The sequence below is a fragment of the Barbatula barbatula genome (assembly GCF_947034865.1).
Source record: "Barbatula barbatula genome assembly, chromosome: 25".
Classification (NCBI taxonomy): Eukaryota; Metazoa; Chordata; class Actinopteri; order Cypriniformes; family Nemacheilidae; genus Barbatula; species Barbatula barbatula.
Window position 1 is genome coordinate 6,619,478 of NC_136788.1, and position 21,842 is coordinate 6,641,319.

Here is a 21,842-nt window from a genome sequence, read left to right on the forward strand (position 1 = left end):
GATCTTACGAATGAGCTAGAATCTCTTCGCGTGATTAAGCCTCTAGATGTCTCATGTATACAAAACCATGAGTGAAGTCATGGAAAGAGACGGAAACACAACACTACAGGACAAATGTGCACACATGCTACATGCTACGCACGTGCTGCTGTATTGTTTTACGGCCACAGAAACTGAATGAGGGAAAGCTAGGAGTGTTTTGTACATTCACATCTCTTATAGGTCAAAACCAGAGCTGATACACGGTATGAAAGAAATATATGTCTCTACTTTAATGTGAAGCTCCATTTTTAAAATTGATAAATCATCCCTTGTTGCACACACCCGTTGACGTGCTTTACTCAGAGACGCGCCCAAAAACTCAATTTTTACAGCACGTTTATAGACTTATTTCAAGCTTCATGCTGGCTTTAAAGCTGCGGTCTCTAACATTTTGTACATGTTTTCCCTGCTATGGAAGTCAGTAGTGCATATCTTTCTATGTGTTCAGCAGTACAATGAAACTCACAAAGAAAACAACTTGAGGGTGAAAAAACTTGATATGACAGAATTTGGGGTTTTGGGTGAGCCATCCCTTTAAATCACATAGAATTCGAATAGAATACACCCTGTTAAGCAGAATCTGTAATAAATGATAAACAAGGCTTCAGGAAATGTTCGAGGTCCCTAAGTGTTCAACAGGATGCTGTCACTCAGTACTGAGCTGAAACTTACAGGTCAGAGGTCAAGGTCATTAATCAAGGTCTGCCATATATTTACCATGTTACAACAGCTGAAGGACTCCATTTATCTGGTTTCAATGTTTTTTTGGAGGTCAGTTACAACAGATTTGACTTTGTTTTACAGATTTGATGTTTTGCAAGATCTTTAATGCGGCCAAAGCCTAAGAACAATCTGGTCTGGTATTTACAAATGTATGATGAATTTGAACAAAACAGATTATGCAAGCAACTTGGACTTCTTATATCACTGCGATCCAATGCAGATTACTTAACAACCGCGGTAAATCCCCTTTTTCAAAATCACATACATCAACTGAGACTCATTGTATCATTGTATGTTTTTTTTAGATATCAAGATATAAAATAAAAACATTTAAATGTATTGAAATAACTTTCTTCCGCAGAACAAAAAAAGGATAATGTCGGAAACAGAAAACCGTTGGCCCCATTGACTTGCATTGGTTTTGTGTCTGTACAATAGAAGTCAGTGGGGACCGACGGTTTTTGGTAACCAACATTTTTCGAAATACCTTCTTTTGTGCTTTGCAGAAGAACAAAAATTCACACAGGTTTAAATTACAACAAGGTGAGTAAACACATCATTTTTAATTTGAAGGTGAAATATTCCTTTAAGAGAATTATGGTTCAGTCCTTTATTTTTTCATATAACAGATGCCTTTTCCAGATAAACCCAGACAAGGGATCAAAAATCGTAAAGAACACGTCAAGAAATCAAAAGTCGCTCAGTCCAAAGGCTCTTTCACTGTTTGGCAGAATTGCAGACTTTGCAGAGATTTCAAATACTCCTCAATTATCTTGAAACATTATTGTCTGTGTCACTGACTTGAAACTACATGTGCTTCTGTTTATTTTGTTCTTTCATGACTCATCTGTTGGCAAGACAATTTCATGGTAATAATTGGTCTAGTTTTTAAGGGAGTTCATTAAACTTAATATTTGTATAACAAGCTGTCATGTTTATGTTGTTGCACTTTTACAATTGTTGAAAATTATTAACTAATTGTTCTATTGATATATTGTCACAGTTATGAACAAATTTTATATTGGTATACTTGTGCATTTATTATCTAATGTTATATTTTTTTTAAACCTGAAAAACATTGAACTTTTTACAGTGTGCCCAACCAGTGATCTGTGTGTAAACATGTCACATTTTGGTACGGTACGCTTGGAACCTCAACCGAGGTGGTACTTAAATAAGTTATCGGTTACCAGTGGAAAACCCCTCAAATGTGAGCTGTACTGCACAGTACCGTTCAGTGTTATGTAGTGGAGAAGCGCCATATGGGAACTGATATCAGAACCACATTTTTGTTGTATAACAAAGCATCAGTTATTTTCATGCTGTTCGGTGTTCTCAGGTAGAAAATATGGTTTATCTAATAATATAAACGGAAATTTTTGTTCCCCACCCTTCCCCCCAACATCATAGAAAGAAAGCAATCTGAACCCCCACCCCGGACAACCATGATGTCATCTGGACACATGTAAACCAGTATAGAAGTCCCCGGAGAAGGTTACGCAACTTGGAGGATGTCGCTCGCAAAGGGTGGGAAGGAAAGGGGGAGATGAAGAAAGCCAGAAGGAGATAAATAAGAGACGGTACCTAATGCTACCAATAAGAAAGCAAAATTATGACAAAGCCAACATTTTTCACACGGGGCCTCGGGCCCTGCTGGAAATCCAAATTTAGTTGAGGTTGGAATGGAAGGATCTCCGGCCTCTATCAGGAAATGAGTGTCGAGTTGCGTCATTCGTTTGTGTGAGACCGTATATGTCCTGTTCTGCAAACTCTTCCTGGAATTCACAACATTCTTGAAGAGCAACCAAAACCCTTGCGACAAAAGAAACGATAAGCAAAGACTCTAAGGTGAAGTTCAATAATAAATATAATGAAGCTGGTTTGTTTTAGATTCTGCTGTAAAAATAAAACATGTTTAGGATTATTATTCATCCATTTCAGTTTCAACTTGGACAAGAACTGATACTGTACTGCAAACTTCAGATACAGAACAATCCATCACATTAACTATTTTGTCGATGTCCTTCAGAAACCTTGAGTGTCCAAATTCGCAGTTCAGAATTTTTTTATTTTTTATTTTAGTTTTATCCACAAGCAAAACATTTCAGGTGTATTATCATCCAAGGGCGGAGATGTGCAAGATGTGCACTTTCACAAGATGTGCAAAGATACCAGAACAGCACTGGGTACACAGGGCAAATCCCTTAGTGGTAAGCCAACCACAAAAGAGGTCATTTCCATATTGATTTCTTAAAAGTACAATTGCTAACATGTTTTATTCTAACTCAAAGCTTCAGACTGAGGGTAGACATGGTAGAAATTGAAATATGACTGTGTTGTTGGAGGAGAACTTGAATTACAGTATAAGTGGACTTCAGGGAGAACTGAAATTATATTAAAGTGGTTCTGCAAACTGGACAGCAGACGTGGACAAAGAGGGATGGAGAAAAGGAAAAGTGGAGCAAATGGAGAGGAGAACATAAACAACAAAGTAGAGGGCAAATATGTAGATGCAAGAAATGCGGATGTGTGGGACGGAAACGGTAGCAGAGAAGAGAGTGAAGTAAAGTAGTATATGTCATGCTGAAAATATTTGGCACCGGCCTCTCTACTGACATTTCTTCAGCTTGTTTCTCCGAATTGACATAACACATATAATTTGAGGTCTGCGAGAACAGAGAAACTATAGCCGAAATCGCAGCGGGCCTTATGTAGGACAAATCCCAGACGTTTCTCCATACCGCAAAGTTGTGTGTGTGTGTACGTCGAGGGTTTAGGGTGGAGACTGAAAGGTCAACTTTTCGACCCTTGCGAATCGGCGTAGTGTGTTCGTGCCTCTGAGTGTGCCTGTTGAAGTAGGCGACTGGCGCCAGATGTGATGACCACAGGAGCCTGAACTAAAAATAGAGGCATGCTCTAATCAGAAAGACGTACAAGTTGTGTGTGTGTTGAAAATAACAGAGCGGCGAGATGGTCCCTTGAGAGCTTACTTCATCCTAATGGCAACAGTGGCCTCTTCTTGCCAATAAAAACATCGATCCTACACAGACACAAGAAGTCTGCAGGATTACCTTCCAGATGTTAACTTTCTAAACTGATTTGAGATCAGTTTATGGTATCTTTATCAACTAACTCAATCAACTTACACGCTTTGGTCTCTCTGTTGTATAATTTTTGACTTGCATCAAAGCCATGGTGTAGCACATGCAGTCTTTTGTTGACCAAGAGATTTAGCAATTTGAGGCAATGCGACAAAGCTAAGCAAAGATTTAACATTATACAATTGAGCTGTGACGCATTGATGTAGTTGGATAATGCTGTGAGGTCGCCAAACAGTGCCAACAGTACAGCGACCAAAAGCTAACTGATGTCAATGTGAACTTGAGCTTTGATGCTTAAACAAGCAACACAGTTTCCAGTTCGGCAACGCAGCACCCCATTTCCATTCCTCATCACTTTTCCCCAAACAGTTTCCAATCTTCCTCTCTCTGTGGCTGTCAAACAGTGGAAAACCTATATTTCTGCCTAAAATGCTTTTGACAACTTTTCAAAAGGACTTTGACATTTTAGTCAGGGCTTACATGAGTTAAAGTCAAGCATATATATAATAGGAAACATTTTTTCAGACGAACGCCGTCAGACTTTTCCTGCGCTGGTTTCAATCATGAATGCTCTCCTGTCCTTCACCTCAACCGGCGGAGCTTTGGCTGACCGTGGCGTGTCTAGAGTCTGAGAGAAAACGTCATGGTGGGGCAGGCTTACAGTGAAAGGATATATTGATATTGTTTTAGATCGAATACGTCACCACCTGTTCATTACCTCATTTTGGCCAACACACACAAACACTTCAGCTAGAAACGCCCAGTTGCATAATAGGAGCCAGGGAGCGAGACAAAGCTGAATTCAGCTAAATACAAAGCCCTCGCTCTGCTCCTTGCCAAGCTAAAACTTTCATCTTATAATCGAGTACAATTCGCTATTTTCGGTCTTTGTTGTGTTAAATATAGACAGTGAGCAGGAAAATTTGATCATTCTGTTCGGGTGTAATGCGGACTGCATTTTGCAGCAGATAATTTCGTGCATCTGGAAACAGAAACCAGATGGGTCAGAAATGGGTGTGCAAGCGTATGTTGGAGTGATGTGCATGAATGCTTATTCAAGTCTTTTCGATGTAAAGCATCCAACCACAGTTCTTTGTGTTTTTGGAAATACAGTATATCATAGAAGTGAGTACACCCCTCACATTTGAGTAAATATTTTATTATATCTTTTCCTGTGACAACACTGTAGCAAAGTGTCATTTATTCAATGTAAAGTAGTGAGTGCACAGCTTGTAAAACATTGTAAATTTGCTGTCCCCTTAAAATAACTCAACACACTGCCATTAGGGAGTGTGATGTTCTGGTGCATGAGTGCTGCCGGCACTGGGGAGCTACAGTTCATTGAGGGAACCATGAATGCCAACATTTACTGTGACATACTGAAGCAGAGGATGATCCCCTTCGGAGACCGGGCCGCAGGGCAGTATTCCAACATGATAACGACCCCAAACACACCTAAAGAAGCTGAGGGTGACGGTGATGGACTGGCCAAGCATGTCTCCAGACCTTAAGCATCCGTGGGGCATCCTCAAACGGAAGGTGGAGAAGAGCAAGGGGTCTCTAACATCCACCAGCTCCGTGATGTCATCACGGAGGAGTGGAAGAGGACTCCAGTGGCAACCTGTGAACTCTGTGCCCAAGATTGTTAAGGCAGTGCAGTAAAATAATAGTGGCCACACAAAATATTGACACTTTGGCCCCAATTTGGACATTTTCGCTTAGGGTTGTACTCACTTTATGCCAGCTGTTTCAGACATGAATGACGTGTGTGGAGTTATTTTAAGGGGACAGCTAATTTACATGGTTACACAAGCTGTACACTCACTACTTTACTTTGTAGCAAAGTTTATTTTCTTCAGTGTTGTCACATGAAAAGATTTAATAACATATTTATAAAAATGTGAGGGGCGTACACACTTCTGTGAGATACTGTAATTCCAAATACATGTCAAGAATGGCACAAATAACCGTCCAATCAGAAAAGAGCTTTGTGCAACATGCATCAAATGGTCATCGAATGAACTGTGATCGGTCCCTGGTCATGTCATCTGAGGCTGAGACTAACATATAGCTGACCCAGGAGACTTCATGTCCTGCTATGCCGAAAAAACAAGGCAGATGGCAACAGCTTGGCAGAGATTAAAAACATCTGTAGGACACACACTAACACATTCCACGATACATCACTGTGGGTAGAGTATGAAAGCTTCAGGCGGTTTTGTGTGTGTGTGTGTGTGTGTGTGCACCATTCCAATAGGAAGGACAGCGTGGATGAGATGCCTGTGAACCAAATGGAAGATCAAATTCAACAACAGCACGCATACGATTTCAATCCAAGTTTCTGTAATCACCAGACATAAACAGGAAACAGCATGCCAACTCGCCAGGCAGTGGGGAGAAATTTGATGTCAGTCAACACAGAAGACACTCACGCTCCCAATTCGCCCACTTATACTCTGCCCTGAAAGTATTTACTGTTTTGTTGTGGAAAAGTATATACATTGTAGTGCATAGCAAAGAAGTATGCAAGTACTGGGACATGCCAAACCGTAACATCACAAAATATCCCTCCTGAGTATATAATTCCTTGCATTTCAGCTTCATTGACTATATCTTATGCAATGTGTACTATATACTTTAATTCAATGATTTACTAAAACGTCACTTATTTAGTTCATTGATCAATGTAGCGTCATTAAACTCCTCCCACTTGCAATGAGTTCTAATATACGTAGGGTATATGATCAGGGTCATTTCCGCCGTTGGAGTCATCGCAGGATTTATTACAGTGAAAATAGTCGAGCATCCAAGCACTACAATATGGGAGATTGGAAGTTTGAAAACAAATTTTGTTTGTATGCAAAATAGAATATGGGGTCGATATTACTAAGACTAACATGAAAATGAAATGTGTTTGTGTTGGATTAGTTTTTGGTACCTACGAGAGCTCTCTTGATATCTGATTTTCACTACACGGTTACTGTGGCCAAAGAGAATTTGTGATAAAGATACTATAAAGAAAGAAAGAAAGAAAGAAACAACGCTATCAGTCAAATTTGTCTTTAATTTTGTTTTGTCTTTTCAATCTAAATACGAGTTTGCAGGCGAGAGAGAGTTATAGAGAATATGTATGATATTATGGTATGTAGAATTAACACAATATTGATAATCGTGATCAGTTATTGACCAAATGTTTTATTTTTGTAACACCCCAGATAGCAATGTATCTTTTTTAGTGAGCCAAACATGCCTAGCCCAATTCCCACAACGGTTCTCAAAAAAGAAGTTCCTGTGATGCATCAACGGCTCTGGGATTGAGACCCGATCAGACAAATGGGTCGTTTTATGTCACTGCATTATGTAAAATGCTCATAAAATGAATCATGGGTTAAATTCTTAGTTTTTGATAAACACCAATCAATCAAAATCCAGGCAGAATTTATTCTAAAGGAAACTCAACAGTGACAGGAAGTGGTAATAAACTTCCTGTTCTTCTGGTTTATCACTTACAATCATCACTTTCATAACATCATATCCGTCCTGCCACTACAACATAACGCTGTTGCAAAAGAGGGCATCGAGGGCATGTTATATTACTGTGCCCTGCATGTTTTCATCTATGATAAATAATGAAAAGCATACTTACAGAGTATCTGATTCAGAACCCATTTATCTGTTTCCTGTCTACACAGCGGTTTAAAAAGCAGTATCCTAACTGACTTTCATAAGTGACTCATTTATAACATTCAAGAGATTTGACAAACCACTGAAAACCAGTGAAGTCTCATATTGAATTGCACAGCACGCACAATAAAAATGTCACTGCTGAATAAAAATAAAATGTAAGATTGGAACAGACATTTATCTCCCTTTTTACATGAAAACGTTCACTGAGCTCAATACGATGCATTTTGGTCTTATTACACATCCTATTATGCATTTTATGCAAAGAACTGAGTAGATGTGCAGAAGTTGGTTTGTAGGCACACAAATGTACAAATCATTAGGATGCACGTTGACTCATGATGAGGATAAGATTACACAATGATTGGCCAAAGTGGGAGACACAAAGAATCTAGACATATATTTCATGCAAGTTCACAGCCAGGGACAGCAACCAGAGTTCACAGCGAAGCAAGCGATAAGAAAGAGGTGGAAAAAGGTACAATAACAATGTGATCATGACGTGGGATATTGTGACATAATCCTTAACACATCTTTAAAAAAGCGTCCATGCCTCCGAATGATTGAATGCATCCAGTAATGTTGCATCATCACTAAAGCTTCCTTTTAATTCTGACTTCCAATGCTGCCAAAAGCCATTTGTTGTAATTGTTGTCTTAATCTGGTTTTAACACAAATCACGACGCCTTTTTCCTGGACAAATTTAGTCAAATAATATTTTCAAAGTAACTCCCAAAGTATATTTTATGTCCCCAATAATAATATTGCAGGAATATTTGCTTTTCATCACTTTAAGGTCTTCCAAAATTCTTTCACATTATTTAGGTTGTCCCCCTCTTTTATTAAAGAATAATAGTACGGACTAACCGAAGGAATGCGAGAGGGTTGGAATCAGGACACGTTGAAGGCAGGACTCCTGCTTAAAAGAGTAGTTCACCTTCAAAATGAACATTCTGTCATCTATTACTCACCATGAGGTCATTTTAAATCTGTGTGAATTTCTTTCTTCTGCAAAAACACTAAAGAAGATATTTAGAAAAATATTGGTAACCAAAAACCTTTGGTCCCCATTGATATGGGGACCAACGGTTTTCACTTACTGCGCAAGAAAGTCATCCAAATGACAAGAGGGACTTGTAAATAATGACACATCTTTATTTTGAAGGTGAACTTTCCCTTTAAAGTCAAGAATACATTTGGTGTTATGGTTAGTTGCTACATAAGGAGTTCCGAGTGGTTGTTAACGTGTGGTGCTATCGTAGATGGTTGTTAAGGTTGCTGGATGAGCGCCACCATCTCTAGATGCTCCTTTTAAGCAAGTGGGTTCCCTTTGCAAGGCTTGGCCTTCGAATCCCCCCACAAAAGAAACCTCAGAGATAGATAACAGTGTTAAATTTCTATGTTGTGACAGATTTCTAATTTGGGGTTCAGAGGCTTACCAAAAACACTGTGAGTGAAAGGAGGTCTTAAGGCGTTAAGGTGAGAGACACTTGAGCACAGGAATAATTTGAGATTTGCAGGATTGGTGAAATTTCTCCAAATCCTGACCGAAACCAATTTGAAGTGCTTTTCAGTGGTGACATATCTGGATCAAGCGGCTTAGTTTGAAGCGGATGGAAAAAAGTAACATAAGCTCGGCACAGAAAACTGCCTACTGTGAGGGTTTCAACATACTCATCACTTTGAAAGACTAAACTTTGCTGTGACAGATGTCATTACACTAAAGTAATAATTAGCAAAGAAGATTGTGAAATTGCTGTGTATCGAATATGTCAAGACTCTGAACTGTGTTTTCCACATAATGATCACGCCAAAGAAAGAAGAACATGCCTCCGCAACCAGCAGCTCCTTTATGACATCATTTGATTGACAGCAGGAGATTCTTGTCGGACCAGTGCATATTAACTGTGTAAACAGTTACCATTATATCCTCGATGCTTTCCCTCATAAACTAAGATGACATTTCAGCCAAATACAGTAATATTATTCATGAAGGCTTCGGATTTGTAAGCAAGGGCAAGGAACAACAAAGACAGAACACAGCCGAGGAGGAATTTAAACTAAAGGGAATCTGTGATGTAAGAATCGCCATCTGGTGGTGTAAACAAGAACGGTCTCATTCCAACCCTCCTCCAACAGAATAAACCTTGACCTCTACTGGGCCCCAGGATGATTTCTGATCAGTTTTACGGCTCATGACACACAGGAAATATTGATGTGCTGTACCTGTGAGCAGAGACACCCGGTGGAAGGTGGCGTCCAGCTTGCTCAGGAGAATGTGGACGAAACTGTCTTTGGAGAGCTGACCGGCGTCCTTCGTGCTCTGGTCGTAAACCACCAGCTCCTGTCTGCGGCCCATGTCCACCTGAAGTGCAAAAACGGACACAAGAACATACTCTGTCAACACGTGCATCACCGTCCGTCACATGATGTCATTGCAGCTGGAAAAACAAGCTGCATTTTAAAGGTCATGTGACTATTTACACTAGTCTCACAGGCCTTTGTTTTAATAACATGCCTAGTAGATTAGGAAAGATAGCTCCTAGATAATGTATGTAACATACATACAGTAACATTAATAATGTAATTTGAAGCTTAACATAAAGGAAGATATTTTGATAACCAAACAATATTGGACCCCATTAACTTCCATTATATGGACACAAAAGCACCAATAAATGTATTCAAAATATATTTTTTTGTGTTCCACAGAAGAAAGAGTCATATACAGGTTTTGAATGACATGAGGGTGAATAAATGATGTCTGAATTCTTATTTTTACAAGGATGTAAAAAAAAACGCAGAACCGGGTCTTCACACAAGAGGGAGCTAACATTTCCCTGCTTGAGCCATGAACATGGTTATCAAACAACTCTGAAAATTTCCAGGACCAAATCAGCCTTTCTTATATATAAACAAATAATTCTTTCACAATACTACATATTATACAATGCATTAAATGCAGTGATGCTAACAGTAATTGATAAATGCTACAAATGCATCCCATGTTTATAAAGTGCATGATCTATTTAATGACGTCATGATTCAGTTGAGTGTGCAGCTGTCAGGGGCAAAGATGCAGCTCAAAACATCCTTAGCACTCCTCGAAATAAACTGCTACCGTATATCTGACGTCTGTCAGATGTATTCACAAGAATGCGTGACAATCAAATCAGACTGCATGCATTATACGCGATGTGCCTGTTTTGTGTGTGTGCGTGTCTGAGATGCTGCAGAAGTGAGAAGCTGTGTTTGGCTGCACGTGAGTCTCAATGTTGTCAGGCAGTTTTTAATCACATGACCATCAGCCAGAGCCCCTGCAGAATGACTCACTACAACGCTGGAGCACTACTGGTGAAAACAGAGAAAGAGAAGGGGATGTGAAATGAGCGCTGTGACCGAAGAGAGAGATGGAGAAGCAGAAAGGGGGGAGAAAAAAAGGAAAATTGAAAGCAGAAAATAAAATGATGCACAATGCGAGAGATAAATAGGAATAGAGTAGTGTTATGGAAATAGATGCGATAGTTGCCATGGGATAATGGGATGTATATCAGCTAGGAATTATATTCTGTTTTTTGTTCTGAGCCCCCCGCCCAAAATTAAAAATATATATATATATATGACTTAAAATAACTGTCAGATCCCCCTTGAGTCATTTCCAAAATCTACTTTTTCAATAAAAAAAATTACATTATCATGCTGTCAGCTATAGACATAAAATACTTTTATATTCATAATAAAAAAAACCTGCTACAAATCAATGTCCTTAAAATATTAGTCTTTACATAGACTCAATAGTCACAGTTTCTTTGTTTCAGTTAATGACCTTTTTAAGACAACAAAATACACAGAATATGTGAAAAAGATCTCAAAAGTCTACAGAACAGTCTATAGAACAAGAATTAAAAGAGCCTAAAACAGGTTGTATCGGAGTGTAAATAAAGTGAGAAGGTGTGCATGTGAGAAAACGAGAGGCTGCGTTTGTGTGTACACTACACACATCGCTTTCAGATTGGCAGGTTGCCTAAAAGGTGATGTCACTTAAGGTTGAACTCTGGTGGAAGATTACCGTGGATTCCCTGCCTGCCTCGACACACTGTGAATGTTTCAATGGCCTAAAAACCCAATTTTCACTTCCTACCTATCATTTACCTTGAGGGATTATGCAAGTGAAGTTTAGCTATTGGATAAGGTATAAAACCGAGGAAATTTGATTGACAGGGGATAGTGTGAAACAAGGCTTAGCCTTCCTCCTCATCTCTTTACTCGTCTTCATAGGCCCCACACCTTCAGAACAAGGTGTTCCACCTTAATTGGATGAAAGCTAAATCCAGACAGTGACATCATCACTTGAGGATTATAGTCTTTCAGATGCATAGCCTGCTGGAACATGGGTAACATACAGGACAAACACTCATGTTGCTACAATTATGCTTATGACTTCAGAGAACCATGGGTTAATGATGTCAACCCCATTTGATTGGTCAAATTTGAAATCATATATATTATTAGGAGCAGAATGACATCATCCCAACAAACTCATCATTCTGTTACCTTAAAAAATGAAGTCAAGTGCACTGCATTGTGGGAAACAGTAATCCTCAGAGTATGATACTATGCTGTTCTGAATATAGCAAGAGACACCAAGAGAATGCCATCAGTACGTGCTATCGGGTTGTAATTAGGTACCCACTTATTACTAAACCAAGCTATACAGAGGTTCAGTAATAGCTAGGTGTCACCCAGAAATACAAACGTGTCCACAGCATGGTCTCAAAGTCACTGGAGAGATCTGTAATATATGTAGATGGTTTGAATGCCGTGACATCAGCGGGATTTAAAAATGACACATTCAATCTCTATTCTTATCTCCTCACTGTGCCTGTGTGGTCACATATATCTTCGTGAGAATTCTCACTCAGTGCATTTGTAACAATTTAACCTGTTGACAAGTATGTGCTCTGTCCTTTTGCACCATGCTCAGTAGACAGATCATTACATAGTCAACAACATAGCCAAAATCAGTATAGTTGGGTAATTTCCGTGGCTTTTGGCATTGCCAGTCCTTATCCATATACTTTTACTTTCTATCTCCTGGGTGTAATATAAAGCAATCTGTAAATATTACTGGAAGGGGTGGTTTTTAAAGGGACAATTCACTCAAAAATGAGAAGTCTTTCATCATTTACTCATCTTCATGTTGTTACAAGCCTTTACAGCTTTCCTGCCTTCATTGGAAACTAAAGGTGTTAGACAGTGACTAAGGGTGAGTAAATGATAACCATTTTTGGGTGAACCATCCCTTTAAGGAGTTATGCTTTGTAACAAGATAAAACCATGTTGTCAAGTCACAAATAATTATCTTCCTTTCTTAGGCCATTGTTGAATCAGTATGCCCTTCAGATCTGCCAATGCGTCTGTCTTCGCTCTGGGCGACCACAGAGCCATCTGTCAGTACCAGCTCAATGGAACATTCAGCAGCACAGATTACCATAAACCAAGGCCATTCGTCACTGTGGAGGAAGTCCTGCTCTTGTACCATTGCACTCTATCTACTGCACTTAACACTGACCCATTTACAACGCAGGCCAGGCAACTGGGTGCATATGTTGCCTTCCGCTGATGTAATCTGAAATGGGCCGAACACAGAGCTGTGGGGGACCTCAGGCATTATCTCAGTGTGGATGTGTGCTGCCCATCCATTAATGCCCTCTTTCACTTCCTTCCTTTATTCATACACACAATGGCCCACACTGGTGGCCTTTGGTTGCGGTGCTGTCGTTACTTTCAGCTCACACATTGATGCCACAACTTCTGGTAATGGCAGGTGTCCAAAGCAGTTGAGGGGGGTAGGGTTTTGTCTGAATCCTGCGCTGGTCGTGTAGAAGATTTGCACGTGCTCAGCCAGCGCTCTGCCAGTGGCCGCATTAAAGATTATGATGTCATGCTTATCCAATAACAAAGGGTTTCCAGAATTCACCCCATCCCCGCTCCCCTCCCCCTTAACACCCAGATAGCTCCAGCTTTATCCAGGACTTGCATTAATCACGACCGTTATCCTCTTTACTGAGGGAGATAATAAAAGCCACACAGCCTCTAGGCTCAGCTGTGGAAAGAAAGGCGGAAAGTAGCGAAAGATGGATCCAGGAAAACAGTGCTACTCTGTTATGATCAGATGGCACTGGTTTTGACCAGCAGATCACATTCAAAGCCCCCACTTTTTGTGCTCTTTTGGAATCAAATAGTAAACAAAGGCCCAGAGCTGACATGTTTATGGGCCAACAAAAAGTTCTCAGACACAGCTTAAGCATACAGCTTTAAAAGAACTACACAGGGTTTACATAAGCACCAAGTGGTCCTGAATAGTTCAATAAGGTTGGTTGTTAAGTGCCCTAATAGTGGCACCAAAATGTATTACAAAAATAAACATTCAGACACGGTTAAATGTCAATGTTCAGATAAGGTCCTACCCCACAATCTCACCAAACAAAAATAACAGAGGCCTATAACTCAGAAACCCACAAGACAAGAGTTACAGTATCTCTTAAAATGGAGGCAAGCACCTGCACCTACTTCTGTCAACGCACAGCTGCGCCTTAAAAGAAGGAACTGGAAAAGCACAAAATAGACTGTCTGCATGACAGGTCAGGAACTTTATCATAAGAAACCCACAAAATGACTTCCATGAATCAGCAATCAAAGAGACAAGTGGTGTCAGGAAGGCATTGGTGTAATTGATAGCAAGGCAATGCAATTTTTGAAAAGTACTGTGTACAATAACAGCTCAGATTAGTTTCCTAAATTGACCTCATCAGCTATGACATGGAGTTTTAGGTGACATCTGTCAGTGCTTGGATTTCCCCTTAAGAGTTAGGTCACTATCACAAAGTGCCTAAAAATACAAAGACTTGGCATGCCAGCCAGACAGGAAAAAATTATGTCATATTCAATGCAGAAGTCATGGAAAACTCAAGTCTCCAATTTCAGAGCCTCTGATAACCAATAAACCTACAGTGGTCTGCCAAATTTAGAGTTGTGCGAGCTGAGAAGATCAAGGGTAGCTGCTAGCCAGAAGATGTCAACCATCAAGCCAAAGACTGCTGATCTGCAGTTTGTCCTACTCAGACATTCTCTTCATCTCACTGGTTCTTGACTACTAAACCTAATTAAAAAATCATTCAACCTAAGAAACTGTCAAATACTATACATGCATATGAATTTGACCTCAGCTGTTGCGAGCTGGTGCCAAAACAGGGACTCTTTAATGCATGTTCACAAGTAAATATTAATTCATTACAATACTGTGAAGTGACATGGTTGTGAAATCCACACAAAACTAACAGATCTGTTAACTGAACTCTTCAAAGGTTGCCGTTGTCCACTTACTGACATCAACCTCTTTTCCGATGCCCCTGATAGTCAGACAACATTACACATACTCCGCTTACACACACACACTCTCTCAAACACACACTTGATACCTTGACCTTTCCGTTGGGTTGCAGGAGCTCGGTAACCGACACCTTGTCTTGTTGAAGTCTTCTCTTGACGAGTTTGGAGCAGCAGACATTGACTGCACCGTGCACATGCGAGGCATTGTACTCCGAGAATGTCCGACTGTCGATGACCAGCAAGCGGCCGGCTCCCCGCTGAAGCAGGCCCGCAAGGCGCTTGATATCCATGGTGCTACGACGGCTCTTTTCACCCGCCATGGAAGTATCCACCAGCCCTCTCTGGATGAGGGTTACTCACGACTCGACCAAGACAGAGGTGGTGGATCAGTGATGATCAAATCACTGAAGTGGCTCACGGACACACATGAAGGTGCACATGTTGTCTGCGGGAAGAAAACAAAAGCGACCGTATTAAAGACAACTCACCATTAAACATAAAGGGGAAAAGCACAAAACATTATGTGTTTTACAAACTAGTAAACCAAAACTACTCGTCTACTACTAGAAAAACCTAGATACCTTAAATAAGCCAATTCGACTAGTTCCAAATCAAAAGAAAATAGTGTCACAAATACAAATATTTAGGCTCTAAACATACGCTCTGCAAGTGAATGAATGTAAATATGTTGGCTCCCAAAAACAAGCTGCGTTCCAAAAAGTGTCGGACTGCAATTATAAGAGTACACATTAAATTCTCAGCGCTGTCACAGGGGGCGCTAACGCTCTCATTACATAAACTGTTCTTACATTTTTCAAATTATTGGTACAGACATCTGAATGGAGCTCCATGACCTTGATTAAGGTTCAATGACACAAAGTCAAAATAGCCCGTATTTATTCACGTTATCCAAGTTATACTTTATGCTAAATTTTCTTTGCACACAGACCAGTATTAATAAGAATGAAGGTCAAAACTGATCAGCAAACATGTGATGCATATTGACCTTGCTTGTATTACAGCCAGAGAGGATGTGGCCAATACAGATTATGTAACAGACTGGAGAAATGTGCCATTTTTAGCCCTGGCTGCAAGTATAGTCCTTTCAATAATCCTGCTATTGAAGAAGCACATTTAGCCTAGATGTTCCACTTGGCCGACTGAAAATGGTTGTGTGCATTCATTGTACGTGACTTTGTTTAGTTTGTACATCTGTGCTGAAGGACAGGCATCTGTGAGGTATAGAAAGAGAGACTGTATGAAATTGGCTGTATGAGTTTTGCTCCGGCCTGAAAGGGCAGGAACTGCTTTAGAGTTCAAGTGACATTCAAAAGATTCAATCAACACGCCACACATTTACATCACGGAGAGCAAAAGGCCACAGACAGAGGTTCATTGCGCATGAGCAACTACTGCAACAATACAGTAAATTGAAATATTCATAACCTTTATACAAAAATCTTACAAAATCCATCATTAAACTAATTCAAATGACTCTGTTGGGTTCTGAAGTGCAACAAAAGGTAACAATTACTAATTTGAGATTTTTCAATGCAAGCACATACAAAAATAACATTAAATAACATTAAATATGATAAATAACTTTATTTCCCGTTGGTTATTAATTGTGTCGTGACTAGTTTTCATATTATGTTTCATCATAAAACATGCAATATACAGTATATTTTACCAATAAGCAATTGCACAATTTGAGTTGTACTCTCTTAAAATGTCTCAAGTCAACCTTATTCCTCCAAAGTCAACTCTACTCCGTACCAGTCATCAAAAATACATAGCTTTGGCTGGCTGACTGGCTCCTGTTCTGTCTTTCTAATGGAAGGTTAACCACACCAAAAGTGAAAGTGGAAGGAGATAAGCTTTCTCCTCCAACCGGATAGACGTGCTACTGAATGACACATTCTGCTTGATAAGCTTAGATAGGTGTCTCCACACCTAAGCGTTTATGTAAAAGGATAAAAACCCTTTCCTGCGTACTACATACAGCTATGTGCATAACTTTAGCAATCGGCTAAGCAGAGATGACGTAACAAACAAAGACCGCACAGGTTTTGCTGCTGGTTAAGCAGATGGTCAGGATAAGAGGTTTTTTACGAACAGTGTGTTAAGCACCAGACTGTAAGACGGGTTATTAACATTTCGAAAATATCTGTTGTTTCACATTTTGTAATAGTTACTATTTTATATTTACTTTCATTTGTTTGTACATTTTCCATTTTGAATAATCTAACTCGGTATCAAAATATCATATAGAACACATTTTTTTATTTGTTCATTAACATCAGAAATTAAATCTCCACTTGTAGTTTTATTTCTGTTTTGATGTATTTCCTATTAAACAGGACGTTTAGACAGGATGTATAAAAGGGTTCTAATAAAAAAAAAACTTTTGTTTACATTGCATCGCTGAATGTAATTTACTGCTTGCTTTTACCAAACAGAACAGGGGTCAGGACATTCCCATTGCAGAAATAATTTTACTGGAAAAAATGACTGCGTGCACTCCGACTCAATGTTTTGATCCGTATTTCCAGAAGAAAAACAACTAAACGTAACATGTGTATATCTAATATGTATAATAAGAGTTTATTGGCAATAACTCCTTTTAAATTCCTTTAAAAATCACGGTTTTTGTTATGTTGTCATGTTTTTTTTAGTGTTTTATTGTGTTAGTTAGCTGTGTTTTGTCAGTTGTGACTTAATTTAAACAACCCAAGTGCAGTTTGATCAATATGAATTGGAATGCACATTAAAAACTCTTGATTTTAACCAAAAAACTTAGTTTTTTGCAAATGAACTGCTCATATATAAAAGTGAGTTTTATTAAAGACCAGCGAAAAAAGCACTTCATTTTAATTAGCACAATTGGTCTCAGTCCCAGTTTTATTATAACTTGATTCTTTTATGATTTACAATAATAACCATGACTTGGCTCCTTTAAACTTTCAGACGTTCATTCTGATTCTCATGCTTTCTTTCTGCTGCTGCATTAAGGGAGGGTGATGCTGCAACGTTTAGATATCTGCAGTGCCATGCAGAAGTGAGCAGGGAGAGATTTATGCATATACACGCTGCACACACGTATGCATATAAATACTCTAAAATTCCACATTTGGAATTTTGCTGTGTTGGAAATAAAGTCTCACATGGATCCAAAAATAAACATTCAAGGAGAATGTACACAAACATGCAATCTATTTTTATCGACAGTATATTAATTCACTTTCAGCAAGTTTGAAGTCAAATAAACATCCATCAGTGTCCGGATGAAAGGCTCATTTTCAAGTCCACGTAAACAAACCTAGTGCATCTGCGAGCTGCTGCCTGCTGTGCAGCGACCGGAGGACCAGCCTCACGCAATCAGCATCCCAATATGGATGCCTTTGTTTTGATCAGTTTCCAGTCGCGGTACGCAACCATAACCCGCATCTCAGCCAAAAACATGCAGAATACCAGGCGCTCAATAATGATATCAAAACCTGCTTACCACCCTTACATGAGTCTGATCTCTGTGGAAAGGAGGTACAGCCACACCTTCAAGACAAGAAAACCCTCTCCTGCTCGGCTGATCAATCAGACGACAACAGCCCCCCGTGGCCTACAGGATGAGATGAAGAACTTGCCAGCAGAGTGAAGGCACGTAAGAGCATAACAAGGGCTGACGCTGCATGTGTCTAATGGCGTTCCTTCTGCCTGACAACTCGGGCTGCGAGTTGCGGCGTGGGGAGGGGGATGCACAAGGCTGTGCATTGCAGTTTGACACCAAGCATGTGGAAAGGAGAAGGTGCGTATCCCCTCTCGAAGATTTACCACACTATTATTTAATACGCCAACTGCCTGACATGCTCACATGCATTGCGGTTACAAAGGCAACAAGGTGTGGCACACTTTGTTATGTTAGTTGCAAGCAGTGCATTCATTTGTCAACATGCATGCTTATGCACGTTTGTCTTGATATTTTCTTGATTTTCCTTGAAAAACAGAGACAAAAACAGCGGTGCTAAACGCTGATGTGGAATTAGGCTGAGATGACGCGGTTGCCATGGCAACAGACTCTTAAAAAGGAAAGAGAAGTTAAAGGTGACTGGGCATGCGAAGTTGCAGAGGCTATTCCTCCCGTCCCAGAGCTGGAAACATTACAAACGGATGATCTATTGATTTCTTGGGGTTTGACACCGCTTCCGACAGTAGCATGCCGAGAAATGACGCTCGAAAGGTGCTTGAAAAGGTCAGGAATTTTTGTTGTTGGAAGCTAAACCAAAGCAAAACAAACAGAGGCCTGAACAACGTTTGACAAACACCTTACCGCACATCTGCGTTTAAAGTGATAGCGATCGCTCTATCACACTGCGAACTAATTTTACTGAACGGGGGACAACGGAAACCACATTATATCCTAATCCGGGTTGTACATTAACTACACGGGTGACATTACTTATTTGGTGCAATACACGTGTTTATACAGACCATTGTTCCCTGAATGCACTTGTTAATCATTACCGCGATGATATCATCTGTTGCGATGAGTTCGATTTATTGAACATGAGTCAATCTGTCCCTTACATCATGGCGCAAGAAAAAGCTGTCACAATCTATTCATGCTCATGTAGTTCAAAACCTGTATATGGCTTTTTCGTTTGCAGAACAAATAAGAAGACATTTTGAGAAATGTCCCTGTGGTTTTGTGGAAGTCATCGGGGGTCAATGCTGTTTGATTACCAACATTCTTCAAAATATCTTCTTCCGTGTTCTGCAGTTGAAAGAGAGTCACACGGGTTTGAATCGACACGATGGTGAATAAATATTTTAACTCTCCCATTAACAAAAAAAAACATTGATATCATCAATCACCACACCAGTATATTTCAATCTTGAGCAGTCAAATTCATAAGTGTCTATTTTAACGACTACTGCATAGAACATATTAGGAAATCTTGGGGAAGTACAAGCAGCAAGTCCACAAAATTACGCAATTGGACAAATCTATCTATAGGACAGATCTTTTGTAAACCTCTCCGCTTTACAAAATATGAGTCCTTATTACCAATAACTAATTAAATCAGTTTTTACTGGTTATTAGTCGTTTCAATTTCTCAACCACAAGAGAGTCTTCTGCTTTGGTCCTGCAATATGTCTTCTGTAGCTGCGTTGCAACAATGCAAAATTGTGAATGGTGCTTGAGAAATCGTTATAAATAAATGATCCTGAATAAGAAAATGATAAATAAATATATGTACATACCCTTGTATATGTATATGTGCACTATAGGTCGAATAAACGAACAAAAATATCAGATCAAATGAATCTTACAAATATATTGACTTATTATCACACGAAGGAACATGTGTGATGTTTATAAATATGATGCAGAGGCCTGCGGCGGTCATCGACGGACAAAGCTATCACTGCCTGCATGCTGCCATGTAAACATTTCGATTACAACCCACAAGCGTGTCACATTGTGCCGTTCTCCCTCTCTGAGATATCACATGCACGACATAACGACGACCGTGCGAGATAAATGACGATGGATAAGTGCAAGAAAATGAAATGCAAGTCTACTTTAAATGTCATTGAGACACATGAGCGGGCGACTATGGTCGTCACGCGCCAGTAACGTACGTCCATCCCCAAACTATCGTCGCTATTTCACTATCATGAAATAAACCGACGCGCGCGCGGCTAAATCTAAGGTCTCAAATGTCGATACGCCCCTTCATACCCCGCACTCACCTCTGTTTGCCCCGATCCCGAGTGTTTCAGCTGGTCTCCATGTAGGGCACCGCGCTCCGATGCGAAGCCATTCGCCAATAGACGTCACTGCTGGTAAATACTGATGACTGTGGATGAGCGTGTCCTACTGACACATGCGATCATCTGAAACCGTTCAAACCGCATCCGGGCCGGCGATATATATCGATATCTATACACATATATCGTGGCCGAATATACAGATAAGCGAATGCAGATATTAGGCAGTCGGGAAAACAGAAGGTGCACTTTGGCACCATAAATGAACTAACGATGAGGTCATGGTTCAGGAGGGAAAAAAATGCCACTGACGTAACCGCCAGCCAATGGCAGCCCGTGGCCCAGGGGTTCGCTGACGTCAGCGCGCAGATCCGCAGATTAAAGGGACACGGAGGCTTTAAAGAGAGCTGCGTGTTAGGGTTAGTGCGCACTTTGTAGGTCACTCGTCGGGGTGAATATTTAGTGCTACTTTGTTTAGTTGAATGAAAAACGGTCGTACTGAACAAAATGATCTTGTTGTTTAGTTGACAAATGTCAAATGTTTGACTCCCAGAAGACACACATACATACAAAGTCAGAATAAAAGCATATGCCGAATGCATGCATTGAATTAAATAAATATTGGAAAATGTCATTGTTTAAATTTGCTTAATAATTGGGATTCGATATCAGGTTAAAATGTTATTTAAAATTTACAGAAAGTGCATTTATGACAGTGACAGTCTTTAAGTTCGTGCCGAATAAGTTCGCCCTCTTTTGGCATAGAGAGAGTATTGCAGCGGTAATGTATGTACAGTAAAACGTTTCCATCTAGTGGTGAATTATCCAACACACTGTATGCCGCATACGAAATGCATTTTCCAGATGTTGTACATAAAACATCACTGTCCATAGTTAACAGATGATTGGCAAATGACAGTTTTATCACATCTAAACGGGTTAAACACGCCAAACTATACGTAGATAAATGTATCAGTACGTTATTATAGTAGTGATCAAAATGCATCTGCAAATACACTGAACTGCCCGAATTTTCCCACAAGGTCTCAGAAGGCGGTATTTAGGGAGATAAAACGAAGTAAATATTCACAGTTAAACTTAGTTAATGATCTCAAAAAAGGCCAATATTCT

General features: G+C 39.8%; 1 protein-coding gene across 2 annotated transcripts in view; it reads right to left on the bottom strand.

Moving 5' to 3' along the window:
* The window catches only part of dusp8a (dual specificity phosphatase 8a), a 34,923-nt gene extending 13,839 nt beyond the window's left edge, over positions 1-21,084 (bottom strand). The window contains exons 1-3 of one of the 2 annotated variants that reach the window (XM_079450835.1): positions 20,694-21,084; positions 15,032-15,387; positions 9,777-9,915 (exon numbers count right to left, since the gene is read on the bottom strand). In XM_079450835.1, coding sequence (XP_079306961.1) covers positions 9,777-9,915; positions 15,032-15,262 — 370 coding nt within the window. In that variant the 5' untranslated portion in view covers positions 15,263-15,387; positions 20,694-21,084. The remainder of the gene's footprint in view (positions 1-9,776; positions 9,916-15,031; positions 15,388-20,693) is intronic. The other variant, XM_079450836.1, reaches the window with a different exon arrangement.
* Positions 21,085-21,842: the final 758 nt, after the last annotated feature.